This window comes from Aptenodytes forsteri, unplaced genomic scaffold (assembly GCF_000699145.1).
Source record: "Aptenodytes forsteri isolate BGI_AS27 unplaced genomic scaffold, ASM69914v1 Scaffold3, whole genome shotgun sequence".
Classification (NCBI taxonomy): Eukaryota; Metazoa; Chordata; class Aves; order Sphenisciformes; family Spheniscidae; genus Aptenodytes; species Aptenodytes forsteri.
In genome coordinates this window covers 585,693-600,133 of record NW_008795283.1, presented here as the reverse complement: position 1 = coordinate 600,133, position 14,441 = coordinate 585,693, and the positions used below count along the sequence as shown (strand labels likewise).

General features: G+C 46.2%; 1 protein-coding gene across 1 annotated transcript in view; it reads left to right on the top strand.

Moving 5' to 3' along the window:
- The window catches only part of RGS6 (regulator of G-protein signaling 6), a 268,020-nt gene that overhangs the window by 241,395 nt on the left and 12,184 nt on the right, over positions 1–14,441 (top strand). Inside the window, exon 14 of the mRNA XM_009279302.2 lies at positions 3,819–4,005. Within this exon, the coding sequence (XP_009277577.2) occupies positions 3,819–4,005 (187 nt within the window). The remainder of the gene's footprint in view (positions 1–3,818; positions 4,006–14,441) is intronic.

Here is a 14,441-nt window from a genome sequence, read left to right as displayed (position 1 = left end):
GGAGGAAGGACGGGGGGGGGGCGGGGGGGCGCAGCTGGGCAGTGGGAAGCTTGCTCCCGTTCACGCCGACACTGTGGTCTCCTTGGACATGCTGCGTTAGCGAAGGACTGTGCCCGTAGCACACAGCCTCGCTGCAGGCATCTGTCCCCAACGTGCACCACAGAGGACAGGTTTCTGCTGGTCTCGGCCACGCCAAGCTCACCATACCAAGGATCTGGCCGTTAAGCAACACAAAGATGTAAATATTTCCCCTGTCTGAACTGCATGTTGATTTATGCCTATTACTTTCATTCATTTCTCCTCCCAGCTGTGATGTTAAAATGGTATTTCTTCTCTTGGTGAAAGGAAGCGAGAACAAGATTGTGAGATGGACCAGATACTTACATGGAGCTACTGAGGCAAGGAGAGGAGTGTGCTCATATTCCGAACTCAGATGGTCACTCGGTGATTTTACTGTCAAGCCAGGGGTATCACATCCTCCCCCAAGATGGGGATACAACACTGTCCTTACGTTGACAACCATTCCTCAGTCTCTGGAGTCATCCATATTTTGCCTTTTGATCAGGTTTTAAAATTAATTTTTGTTTTACAATGTAGCTCGGAAGCAGCCTCCTGTCCTTCCTCAGCAATCTTTTCACCAAGGGGCATCTGCGAAGAGCAGCCCGCAGTGACCGAGCACCTCTGCAGTGCCCTGCGAGGAGGCAGAGCGGGCATGCTGAGGCCCAGGAGCTCTCTGTGCCTTGAGGTGGCTGCGTAGGATAAAGCGCCATTACGGGATATCTCCTGCAAGTGACATCAGCTTAATTACAAGCTGGATGAGGCTGGAATGGTTTATGCCACTGACAGCAGTTTAGGATGCCGTATTACCAGCCTTCTCCAGATCTTACATGCTGTTTTATAAAGGGCAAAGAACCTGTGATCAATGCTGCTGTTCCCTCTGTGCAGACAGTCCCCATGCCAGTCCTGCTTTGCTTGTAGGGCACCTGTGGAGAGGACGCACGAGGACATCTCCCTCCTCCCCTGCCCTGTGCAAGAGGTGTCTGCTGGAGATCTGCCTCCCAGAGAAAGGGAGGAGGCAATGCAGGATCTTCTCCTGACTCCTTGTGAACTTGGGGCTGGGCTTGAGCTTCAGAAATTGCAGGGCTGACTCAGGGAATGCGTTTGCACTTTATAATTAAGCACAAATTCCAGCACAGCTATTGTGTGTCTGCTCCTTTCCTGGGCAGAAATACCTGCTTCTCTCTTGTAAATGCTGTATAAATTCCATAGGAAGCCTTGCTTACGCATTGGCTTCAGGATGATTCCTCATGGCAGACAATTTGCCTTGGAGTCGAGGCTGCGAGGCGAAGTACCCCTCTTTGATGTTCCTCGATTTTCAGATACTGGCTATAGTGAATAGCTTTGAAATTTTTACCAAGACAAAACTCCACTTTGCCTTGAAGAGGACATCCAGCCTTGGGCATGAATTCACAATCGCTTGCAGTAAAAAGAGCTTGTTCTTGTTAGTGTCAGGTTGGTCTGGTTGGTTGGTTTTCAGATTGAGCCAAATGGTTATTAAAATGGATGGTGCTCCTGTTCTGGCAAGCTGTCACTTCACGCGCGCCCGGTTCTCTCACGAGCGTGCTTTCCCAGCCCGCCTCCCCGGCTCCAGGGGCAGAAGATAAGCCAGCAGAAAACACTCTCTCTAGCCAAGTGTTTGTCTGAAGCGTCTCAGCTACTCTGGAATGTTTAGCATCTTTTCTCTCTATGCCTTTTCTGCATTCACGTGTTCCCATCGCATCTGAAATTGAATGAGAAAATATTTTCGAAGTAAAGAAAGCCACATATGGCATCAGATTGTTGCACTGTGAGTGCCACCCTTTACTCTCTGCATGCACTTGATAAGTGGGGGTGTCACTTATGGTTCAAATAACAAGGCAGGACAGCAGGCGCATGTAACATCTCAAAGATGGAAAAGGACCAACCACGCACACCCCTCCACCAACCCCAAATACTCTATTTCAGTTTATAAAACCAAATGTCACTGTGTGAGCACCACCAGTATGCGACTCCACAGGTACTGCAGTAGTGTCTGAGCATATCCCAGTCCGTTTTACTGACAGCCTGCCAGGGAGCAGGGAAAACCATATGAAGGAATATGACCAAGTGGCTTGAGTGAGTCAGGGCTGCGGTATTAGGCTCTCTCCTGGCAGGGGAGGAGCCGGGGACAGGCAAGGAGGATTTAGCCTGGCCTTGCATGCAGTGCAGATGTCTTTTTTCCCCACATTGGCCGTTTCCCTCTATTGCAGGTAGGGGACCAGGCTAAATGGGTTAGTGGCCTCATTTGATTACAATAACGCCAGTGTTTCTGGGGTGGTTAGGTACTGCCTGCAGCCGGTAAGGAAGCGAGGGTCAGAAACAGCGCAGGAGTTAGTGGGCTGCTGGCTTCTCCACCCACCCTCTCTGCCACTGGGATTTTGATTTGGGAGAGACTGTATCTTCCTCCTTCCACCACGGGGGAACATTTGCCTTAGTAGCAGCACGCTGGCACCATTGAATCATTCGGGGTGGGAAATCAGGCTTTTAGTTAAAGTTCAACTGATTTATTTAGTAGTCTCCCATGATGACAAGGGGGGACACAGGATTTTCTAAGTTGTGAAGCTCTTGTAGATGCCCTGAACAAGCAGTGACCCAGACAAACCTTGTCCCCACTGCACAGTCTGTCAAGCAGAGGTGAGTGTGCGAGAGCGGTGCAGGGCAGGGACGGCCAAGGCGAGCCCTGCCCTCCTTGTCATCCCTGGGCAATGGGCTCCTTTGCCATTGGGTAGGAAAGAGCTGGTCATTGCAGGTGGCCGCAAAGGGCCGTTCTGTATCTATTTGCCCTGTAGCCCTCAGCACGCCCTACAGAGCACTATTGTACCTGTTCAGACGGGTTGCAGGACCTGGGTACCCAGGGTAGACGCTTCGGGGGATATCTTCTTGCTAGCAGATAGAGTTGACCAAAACAAAAGGCTACTGGGGGCCATGCGTCTTCTGAATTAATCACCTGAAAGAGCATATTTCTGTCAACAGTAAGTAAAACCAGCACCACCAACAAAATAGCCTTTTTTTTTTCTAGGGTAAAAGACATTGCATGTCACTCTTGCAAAAATACTCCGTGGCCTTTGGTTTCACAGATCGAGATGTGGATTATGCCCGTAGCCATCAAAGAGATTATCTTCTTGATGTTTATGAACTTATTTTGGTTCGTAAGTGTGGTCTAGTCAAGAAAATATCCCTGTAAAATTGGAGTATGGCCATGACAAGATTCATCTCTTCCCATGGCATCCATCTGAATGCTGGTCAGTTTACAAGTCAAAAAAGAAAAAAGATTTGTCTAGGTGCCATTGCTACAACTTCACCTTGGAAATGATGTCAATATTAAGTTTGTTCTGCATTTTGCATCCCCTCTGGACGACTGATCCTGCAGGCAGGAATGACCAGCGGATTGCAGCGGGACTGTGGGAGGCAGAGCCTGCTCCCCTCCTCCAGCTGCACGGCTCTGGAGGTTTCCTGTTTGCCTACCTGATGTCACGCTTCTGCAGGGGCAGTTTGAATAAGAACGTATCACTCCTTAAAGTCACTGTTCTGATCTGAGCCACAGCATAAGGGTTCGGCGTAAAGTATATCACACCTTCTCCTGAAATCATGCTAAATGGAGAGTCTTCTGTGAATTCACCTAGATGCGGGGTTAGGCTCTACATCTGTGTTTTGGGACTCTGGCCAGGCTTATCCACAAAGTCTTATCTAGATTTCTCTCTTTTTGTCTTTTCTCCCCTTTTGATTTTTGCCTAGTACAGGTTTTGGTTGGCTGTCCAAGATCTCAAGAAACAACCTCTACAGGATGTAACTACCAGAGTGGAAGAAATCTGGCAAGAGTTTCTAGCTCCTGGGGCCCAAAGTGCTATCAACCTGGATTCCCACAGCTATGAGAAAACAAGCCAAAATGTCAAAGACCCAGGGAGATATACATATGAAGATGCACAGGTTTGGTTTTGACTTTATGGAACTACTGCTAATAAAACTCTCAGTTTTACTGTGATATTCCACTATCACATTGTCACTGCTGACTTGTAAGAAAAAAGAGACACACAGTTTGAAGTGACTTTGAGGATATCTATTCAAGCTGGGTAAATTATATTTTCTTTGAATCTATCAGTTATAACAGGCTAATGCTCCTCTGGGAGCAAATGTTCCAAAATTTACAAGTCTGCAAGGCGCAGCAAGCTGGAGCCATGTCTCAGAGAAAGCAAAGATGAAAGAGTGCTAGAAAGTTCCGTTTGGCTCTCTGTACTCCCTGTCACCAAAGTCTGGCGTATTTACAGAATGGGTGATACCATATCAAAATACTGGTTAATATACTTTTTTTTATCATTTATTTATTTATAGCTAATTATATCGCCCCCTGCCAAACCCCAAATGCAGCAGCTCCCTCCAACACAGCTAGAAACTTGTCCACCAGACAATAACGTAGAATAACGATAGGACAGCAGGCAATGCAGTGAGCTTAATCCTTCCGTCCTAAGGGCCCCAGATTTATCAGGGAAATGTTACAGATAAACTGTACACAGAAAATGCCTTTAGGAAAGCAAATAATTTGAGAAAAAATGCTACAAGCAACCATAAAGCTGCATAACCTTCTGAGAAAGTGAAAATACCATTTTATAAAGGCTGAAAAAGAAAAAGGAAGAAGGGATCATTTGGCAAATATTACCAGGGACACAATTAAAAGATGTCCTCCTCATAATCATTTTTATCAAAAGCATGTAATAAAACCAACAGCAAATGAAAAGAATCTCTGTTCTTATATTTTCTTTAAATCGGAGTTCAAAAGCAGTTCTTCAAAATACTCCACTAACAAAATATTTCCGTCTCAGGAGAGATGTTGTGGACCACTTATACAAGGTTAGGCAATGAATTTTTCAAACCAGCATCAAATACTGTATTTTCCTGAATGCAGTCTTGCTCCCTGGGGTTAGCATAGAAGGAACATACGCAAAGTTTCAAGGCAATCCCCTGTGAATATCAGGCAACTTAAATGTTCTTTTTAAAGCTGAGAAACAGAGGAGTATGAAGATATTCTGGCTAAGATGTATTTTTTGTTTTGTAGTTATAGTGAACAAGAACAACTGCAAATTTGCATCACCTGAAAATAAAGATGATGGCAAAATGTAGGCTAAAGCAGATAGGTGAATAATGGGGGAATTGATTAAATTGATAAGCAGAAGTACTAAGAATAAGATGGATGTTTAGACAATGAGTATTTAATCAGAAACAAGACACGGAGGATTTAGGCTTGAACTGATCACTTCGCAATGTAATTGCCATTCAAAGGGGAATTGATGAAATCAAGCTGGAGCTCTTGCAGTTAGACTGCAGTTTTAGCTCCTTGGGTTAATTTTATTTTAGAGGATTTTTATGCTGACGGATGTCCTCAATTCATCTGTTTTGGTTCACGGACACAGAAGTATGAGGCAAAAGTAGACCTTCAGGCCCAGCTATGGTCCTCTTGGAGACTGAATCTGTGCCAAGAGAGGATAGGGCAATGTGGAACGTGAACCCGGTTACCTTGTTGTGCAGTGGACTACTGGTAGCTCTCCAAAGGCCAAGCAAGCTGTTTCTGACTGCTTGACCAGATAGCTAAGGCGGCTGTCTAACAAAAGCAGGGAGAAACAGGACACTGCTGAAGGGCGTAGTGCCCTGGCAGAGCTGGAGCAATGTTGGCTTTTACTGGCTCATCCTGGAGAGGGGGCATTTTTGTTTGCACATCCACATACACAGGAGCCAATGTAGGTCCCCCCAGTGCGCTCTGAATTTCCCAGGTACTGTCCTGGCGTCTCCCCCAGGTCAGCCCTCCCACCTCGGGAGCTCTGTTGTCCACGAATCTGCAGCAGGTCGTAGCCCAGCTGCCTTATCTCAGCACCCTGGCACCAGGAGCCCATGAGAGCTCCCACACATCCCGCATTCCTCGGGACTCAACCAGACACAACCAGTCAAAACACCCCACTGTGGGAGGGAAAATATGAGTGTTGTCCTGTCCTGTGTAGCTTTAGCACAAAGAGGAAAACAACTGAAATGTCCTTGTGAATAAAGAGCAAGAAAAAATTTAGTTTACTGAACAGCACATTCTTTGAATGCCTGCAGCTCTGAGACACTAAGACTAAGAGGGAAGAAAAGGGTTGGCTGAACTGAGAAAATGAAATTGCTGCTCCTGCAGTGGAAAAATAGGAGAAGGTGATGTGGCACTCTAGCCCTTATGCTGACCTGGGGGACCCGCAAAATGCTAATTCTGTATAAAAAGCGCTGGGAATGAGCACATTGCTGTACTTGGGAAGGGGAAGGTGTAGCAGAGCACAGTATACTTCAGGCTAGTGAACGTGTTATAACCATAAGTTGAAAGCAAAGCATTGGCTGTTATCAGGTGCTTGACAGTCTACATGGATGTGCTTCTTTGCACAACCTTGGCTCCCAGCCCCAAAGAGCTCTCTCAGATGCTGCACAACCTGGTAAGACACCTGGCCTAGAAGAAAACAGGGAGAAAAGGGGGCTCCTGACAAACATGCCTCTCACTTAAGACCTCTTCGTCCCAAGGCCACTCATGCTCTGAAGGCAAATGGTTCCGCTATTTAAGAAAAGTGACACTGAAAATCTCAGCTCCAAACATCCTCAAGGGGCTCCTAATCCAAACCTAAATTTGGTGTGCATTTATTGTTTCGGACAGAGCTCTCTCTAAGATGGGTTCCTGTATTACAGGAGCAAGTGTTTTGCCATTTCCCCATCTCAGCTTAAGATATTTGCCCTGTTGCCTGTCCCTCGCTGCTGCGCTCTGCAGTCCTGCACCGCTCTGCTTGCACAGAGCCGCCTTCTCTTGCTGCGTCTCCTGTGTGTGTCCTTGCCTGCCCCGTGCTCCACTCAGGCTGTGCTGGCTCATCTCGGCTCCGAGCAGAGCGTGCTGTGCCAGCTCAGCCTGCGCTCACCTTTGCCAGCCATCCAGTTTGCTGGCGTCCCCCATCCCCGAGCAGCACAGCCCCTGCTCCTAGCTCTGTCCTGATCCTCAGCTCTGCCAGCTATCTTGATCTGCAGCACCTTTTGTCGTTTTAGTGCTGGGCCCCTCCAGAGGCAAGCCTACCAATTTAGCTGATTATTTTCTGCTCTTAAACAACTGTCCGCTGAGTAAAATATTATGATTATCAAACCATTTTCACTGGGGAGTAAAGCAGCTTTTAATACAAGGGGCACCGTCAGGAAAGGTCAGTTCAATTAAACAGTGAACTACTTAGCAGGATGTAAGCTCCCACAGGAGTTATCAGCATCATTGAACAACCAGTGTGGGGCCCTGCAATATGAAGAAGGCACAACCGGCTCTGGAAAGTAAATAGGTTCGGGTCCATCCGAATGGCCTCTTTTGGCTAAGCTGCCGACAGCCAAAGTAATTCATCTTTAACATGGGAACCCAGACCTGTGAGTGTGACGATTATGGCTTATCTGTACAACACGTAATTAGTTTTTAAACATTTTTTTTCCTCCCACCTTCAAGCATCTCCTTGCCTCCCCTGAAATGTCTTTCTGCCTTCAGCAAATCTTTAAACCCTGCCTCAGTCCCTTAGCATCGGGAACTAGTATATCACAAGAATGCATTGTGTCTCCTGATAGTAATGTTTGCTTGTAGGGGCATTTACTGGCAGGTTTCAGAGCCAGGTATACTAAAATAAGGTAAGCCACATAGTTGTCTTCGGAATTACTTTCCTGTTTGCTTTGTTTATTTTTATTCTTTAATAAACAAAATAGAGTTTTAGATTGACATTCATTTACCTGAACTAATCGGCTGTTGTTTCTGTGAAGATTATTTGGGGAAATTCAATTCTCATCCCGGCTCAGTTAGGGATTTTAACTGTGCTGTGCAGTTCCTTGGCTAATTCCAGAGCAGATTTAGACTATAATGTCAAACTCCAGGCTGCTCAAACCAGAAATGTACCTGGATGTACCAAATATACCCAGATTTGGACCCAATTCATGTTCTCAGCTGCCCCAGGTGTTGGTTATCTCTATGTGATAGAGATATGAGCCCTTGCAGGATTCATCAGTGATCAGTCCTCAGCTTGCATTTTGGTCCCATCGGGAAGCTGGGAACGTTGACAGAACTTGAGAGGATCTGTTGAATTAAAAAACAAACTCGCAAGTGTGAGCAAGGATCTCTTGGTAGTGGAATGTCATTTTCTACCAAGAAGGGAAAATGAGGGGTGACCTTTATTCCACTGACTTTGTCTTTTCAGGCATGCACAGGATGTGAAAGCAAGCGTACAGAGCAACGTATGCCTGGTGCCTATTCAGTGGGCATACAGAACTCCTTTTGTAGGTCTTGAACAAAATCACAGCACGGAAAAAAAACGTGAAAATAATCATTCGTTGTGCATCTGTATCACCTTTCATGTAAGAACTTGAAGAAACGTTATTCCTATTTTCTTAAAGTTTCACCCAGTCACCCCAATTACATGCATGCCTGTAAAGGACGGTGACTAAGGATGGAGAATCGAGGTAACAGCAAAGCAGCTCTGGTTGGCAGCGTGGGCAGTCAGCAAGGGGGCATGGGGCAGACCCAGGTGCTCTGCCTTGAAGGGGGGCTCAAGTCCACCCGAGCCAGTGCTGCTCAGAGACCTGGCGCTTGCGCTGCGGGGAGTTGAAAGCACTGTGGTGCTGCATCCATATCTATACGTGGATGGCGCCCAGGCCTCCTGGAGGCTTTTGAGAGCCTGGACCTTCCTGTGGAGGTTAGGGACTGCACAAGGACTTGACCTTTATTCTCTTCTCCTCCTTTGGCTCTGATTCTGTGGGACTGGAGGAGAAAAATCCTTCCTTACACTGCACTCCGATTGCCTTCCCTGTATGTGGGTTACAGTGACTGTAGAAACAGCCTTCACATGAAGCCTCACTGTTGCTGTGTATTTGTTACACACACAAACAAAAGTGCAAGCTCCTTCCCGTGTGGATTTCACAAAACAACCTACAACCAAACAGAATCTAAAACCAAGAGCCCCACAGATACACCCAGAAGAGCAATTAGGTGTCTGGAGCAAAAATAGGGAAGTGATGGTGGAGGCTTATGCTGGCGTGCCTGATGCTGCGCAAAGCAGGAAACAAAAGACTTGAAGCAGAGGTCTACATAGGAGCAGATATTCAGTGTTATTACTTTCCCAGGATTTTTTTTCGAAATGTACATACACACCACACATCACTAAGTACTTCTTTTATCCTTTGCCTTTCATTTTAATTTGTGGTCTAGTAGTCATGTTATATGAAAAACATCTAACATCCAGCCTTTGTCTTGCTGTTGCCTTTCTGTCTCTGAAGGCGTCAGGGATCAAATGACTGTCTAAGCTAACACCCCTGTTACACACGGGCAGGAAAAGGGCTAGGAAAAGTCACGAGTGAGCTCTCTCCTTGCACATGCAGTGACAGAGGACAGCAGATTTCTCCAAATGAAAGATCATGAGAATGGAGTGACAAGAACAGTCAGCATATTCCCACAGGACAATAGTCTGCCTGTTATTCAGTGTGTTGATCCTGCCAAGCTGGCTAGAACCACGTGCACAAGCAATAACAGTGTCTCATGTGCCAGACATTTCCTAACTCAAAAAAATACCTTTAAATAGTTTACATGCGAAAGTCTCTAGCTTTTTTAAAAATTGAATTCAGCACTCGGACTCTGGGACTCTTGTGCCAGTAGTGTGCACTGTGCTTCTTGAATGCAAGAAACAACTGCGTGTCAAATCCAGAGCAAGAGCATTTCCTCGTCATGTGAAAGTCAGGAAGCAGCTGACGCTATTCTGTTCCTCCCAAGCAGGGAGTGAAAGTGCCTGCAAATGCATCCCTTTCTACCTGAGAAGCCAGGGCTCCAGGAGTCCACTTCTCAAGGACGATGGGTGAATGTTCTTGCAGATGACTCAGTTCCACCCCTGCCAAACCCACATGCTGCAGGAACGCTGCAGTCTAATTTTTCTAAGGGTTTGTTATCTCTTAAAGTGTTCATCCTTCTAATTTAAAAAAAAAATATCCCTGGGGACACTTATCAACAATGCGTTTCACATCTCCCCTTCTCAGACTACAGCAGGTATGAATGTCATGTGCTGTCTGGATGGGGTTCATCAGCAAACGGATGCAAGATTTTGATATGCATTTATAGCATGGGCTCCAAGAGCTTGAGCTCAATCACTTAAAGGCAGGTCCAAGTTGATATAGCAGTAGGTATCCTACAGCCAAAATGTTGATGAGGTGTGGAAGGCTGTTTATGTATTCAGCATATATTTTTTACATAGGCATCCAAGCAAGGCTGGTGGTCCCTATCTCAGCATAGCCACCTTTATGCAGAAGCTGTATGCGGTTTGTTTCTGTAAGGCTGCATCCTGCTCTGTCACCATCTCCTATGGGTCATAGACTGCCCCAGTGCAATAGAATTTCATTTCTGCTGTGTGAGGGATTGTGTGTGTTCGTCTCCATGGCACAACTCAGCTTTCTGGCAAGATTTTTGCCCGAGAAAACAGAAAGAGGAAGCTGCAGACAGCCTTGCAGGCTGTCAGGGTGTTGGCCAAAAAGTTGAGTAGTTTCATCTCATGGCTGTACCACAGCATGTGTAGGAGTGCAAAAACCCATCTTCATTGCTGCAACTCCTAGATATTGTATTGTTTAGAGAAGAGATGCCAGTCTCCCAAACGCTACACTAGGTTGTCCCCTCCTCCCAAGCAAAACCTGTTCACTTGGGCTTTTTGCCAGTAGCCAGGATTTGGCCCATATTGAGAGAATCAGCCTCTTAGCCACGATCATTGTTCTCAAAACCTAAAGCTGCTCATATGGTGTTAGACTCCTGGCAGGCCACTCTTGTCTCCTAGGATGGCCCTTGCTATATTTAGGACTAAATCCTTCTGCAGTACCAGGCTGACCCCTTAACTGCGTGGCGCTCGACAACCCTTCGCCTCTGTAGTCCTCCGCACTGTGTCTGCCACGGACCCCCCAGCAGCTCTGCCTTCCCATTTGTATGTGTGACGGTATGAAGCAAACCAGTTGTCTCATTAATTTACAGAGGAGCCAAAGCTAAATTTATGTGTTACTTTTATCAACGCACTTTCCCCCAAAAGATTTACATTGTGTTTCCAACTATGTATCTACAGGGCTAAACAAAGGATTTCTGTGTATTACTCAAAATGAGCTCTCATTGCTTGCAGTTATCCCTCCTGCTAAAGCTCTTTCTTACGTTCCTGTGCCTTCAGCCCTGTGTAATTTCATTTGTGGCCTGAAAAGAGGTTTTATTCTTTTTAGTTTAGCAGGGAGGTTCGTATATATTACAGTATAATTATTCTTTTTTCTTTCCCTTAGTAACAAAAACAACTTTGTTGAGTGTGAAGAAAATGCACCAGCTAAAACTGTGGGTGTAAATTATTGTGTCACTTAAATAACTTGAGAGTGGCCAAAAAGATATTGCTCAGATTTTCCAGAGCAATTCACGCTCAGGCCAAGACCCTTATGTGCTATTTACCAACCTGAAACTTTTCTAAACTATAAATCGAGGAAAGCCTAGCACTCCCACAGCAGCCAGAGCCCTCCTTTACCCCTCACCCTGCTAGGTGGCAGTACCGCCAGGTACCAGTTAGGCTTCGGGAAGGGGGCTCTCCCTGGTTAATGCATGCAGACAGCTCAAACCGCACAGTACAGCATTTTTGAGAAGAGTAAAATCCTAAATGCAGGGACCAGAATAAGCAGATCCAGAGGCATTCTTTGTGGACATTTGGAGACATTAAGGGGAATTGGAATAAAACCCCCATGTTTCCCTGCCTTCTCCCCCCCCACTGGTGTTTTCCCGTCAGGTTCAGTCAGCGCAAGTGTGAAGGTCTTTTCTTCTGCAGCTTCTTCACTGCTTGCCTCATCTCAGCTGTGCCTGCTACCAACTACTTCAGCTTCCAGAGCCGATGCAGCATTTTTTCCTGCTTTCTCAAAAGCGCATTTCATCGCCGTCGGTTAGACTGAATGGCAATTGATCATAATTGCTCCTAAAAACTGTTGCATTCAGTAGTGGCACAAGTAACTGCTGAAGAGGAGTAGGTCTCCTTTCCTTTCTTCAGCTTTTTGGAAGATCCTGGTGGTGGTGTGGTAGAGGGTCCTGCCATTCAGGCAGGATTCCTGAGGATGGGCTAGGAAAAACACAACAGAGTGAATAGGATATGTCTCCAACAGCCCCTGGATAGCAGGTTTTGCTGACTGCAGTATGGGAGCATGCTGGTACAGGGGTTAACCTCGCCCCCTCTGCCACAGACGTCCGTGCAGAGTAGAGGTGTCGACAGAAAGGCATTAGGCTGCTGCCAAGTCTAATTGGAAGGTGCATCAGTCGCACACTGTATGCTCAGAAAAGCATCTCCCTGCTTTCTCCTTCCCACGTCCTCTTCGTGCTATGGAGACAGTTCTTCAAAAAGCAAACCCCGGGCAGGTCCTCAGCTGGCATCAGTTGTCATCCTTCCAGCAGAGACCACAAGGCATTCACTGACGCTCTGCTCTCTCATGTGCGAATCTGCAATAGATTCCTCCTCAGTGCCCAGCGTACAGGTAGAACAAACATTAACATTCATTGCAGTTTGCTGTTATTTAGTTAGTTATTTAATCTACTGCTTTACATTGCTTGTGGGCTTTTCTTCTAATGGATTTGTCTGACATTCTGCAAATCTCCCTTGCAGTTGGCCAGAGGGGTGGCTGCTGGTGTTCACATGCTTGCAATACAAAGGGGTCTCTAAATCAGCTCTCACTAGTTTAATGCCAGGTCTTGCTGACAGGGTGAAGGGGTGCTCCAAAACAATCCAAAAGATGTGAGTGGGATAGCTAGAGCAAGGAGGTTTCTGACTAGTTTATGAAGGGCAAAGTGGGCCCTTGGGGCTCAAATGAATCTGAACAGCTATCTAGCCTTAGTGTAAGCCCCCCGGAATGGGCTAAAAATGTGCTAAATGGGAAACCTGTGCTTGAAATGAGCAAAGAATTTGCAATTTCTCCCTATTCCCCCTCATCATCTAAAGCTTACGGCTGTGTTTAGGCACAAACAGGGAAAACTTTCTATCAGCAAGTTAAAATTTAAGGGCTTTCTGTAATCTAACTGATGTTCAAAGGTCATGAGAACATTGTGCTTGGCCTTCACAACCCCCAAAAAGTCTCAAGCCTGTCACAAAATGTCACAGTGGGTAAGATACAGGTGGGATTAGAAATGGAAGTGTTTAACCAACAACACTGCTTTTGTCTCATATACACATTTCAGAGGAAAGAACCAAGACTTTCTGCTAAAAACAAATGTTCTTAACAGAGAACACAATTCCTGAGGTCTACCAGGTGCTTTGTGCAAGTCAGGTGGTGTTATTATTTTTTTATCATTCAGGTTTTTTCCCACATATTTCTCGGGTGTTCCCAAGGTCCTGCTTGACTGCCGCCTGTGCTCTCCTCAGGGTCACTGCGCTTTGACTGCGAAAGGGGAGAGAGACCTGAGATGACATTGCAGGACATTGATTTGAAGCAGGTGCAGCTTTGAGACAGTTTCTGCTATCTCAGTCACTTCCCACGTTCCCATCTGGATTGCAAACTTACTGGGGTTTTTTTTTCCTCCCCCTTTCCCCTCTTGTCAAGAAAATTTACAGAGCTTGTCCTTCACCTCCTTCCAAAGATAGAGCTTGTGGAAGGAAAACAGCCAAGAGATGCTGAATCTTATCAGGGTTTATTTCCCTGCACTTAAGCTGTCAGCTATACATGGGGCGGGATTTCCTCTTGATTTCACATAACTGTAGAAAAGAATTTTTTTGTGATTTATCTGGCTGGTTCCTTTGTTTTCTAATTCACAGAAGTGACAATGTTTCCCCCTTTAAAATTTACTGTTTGTTCTCCTTTATATCATGCAATGGTGATAGCAAGTGGAATGGTTACGCTTTCTGAAGTGTAACTCTCGTGATACAAGCCTAGGTACAGAGAAGATGCTCAGTGGAGCTGGATACCCTCAGGCCCACTGCATAGTTCTTCCCACCATGGAGGAGATGTGATTTAGGTGCCCAAAACGTGAAAGGGGGTCTGCCTTTTTCTCAAGCAGACATGCATGCAGACCCCATTGCCTCAGCTGCCTTAGTTCAGGATCTGGGGAACAACAGTTCTGGGGATGTTTGACAGCAAACCCGCTCTGCTTGCAGGAGTCTTGTAAGGGAATTGTTTGCTTCCTGGAGACAAAATCCACCGTAATTACAAAAGCGGGCTATTGTGTCACCCTCCATGTTAGACTGACAATTTCAAATGTGCATCCATCCTCGCAGGGGAGCATCAGTACAGCCAGCATTCATCAACAGCGCGCTGTATAAGGGAGTAAGTGACCGGTCAGCTGAAAAAGCCAGCTCACCAGGGCTTGTTCGCACATGTCA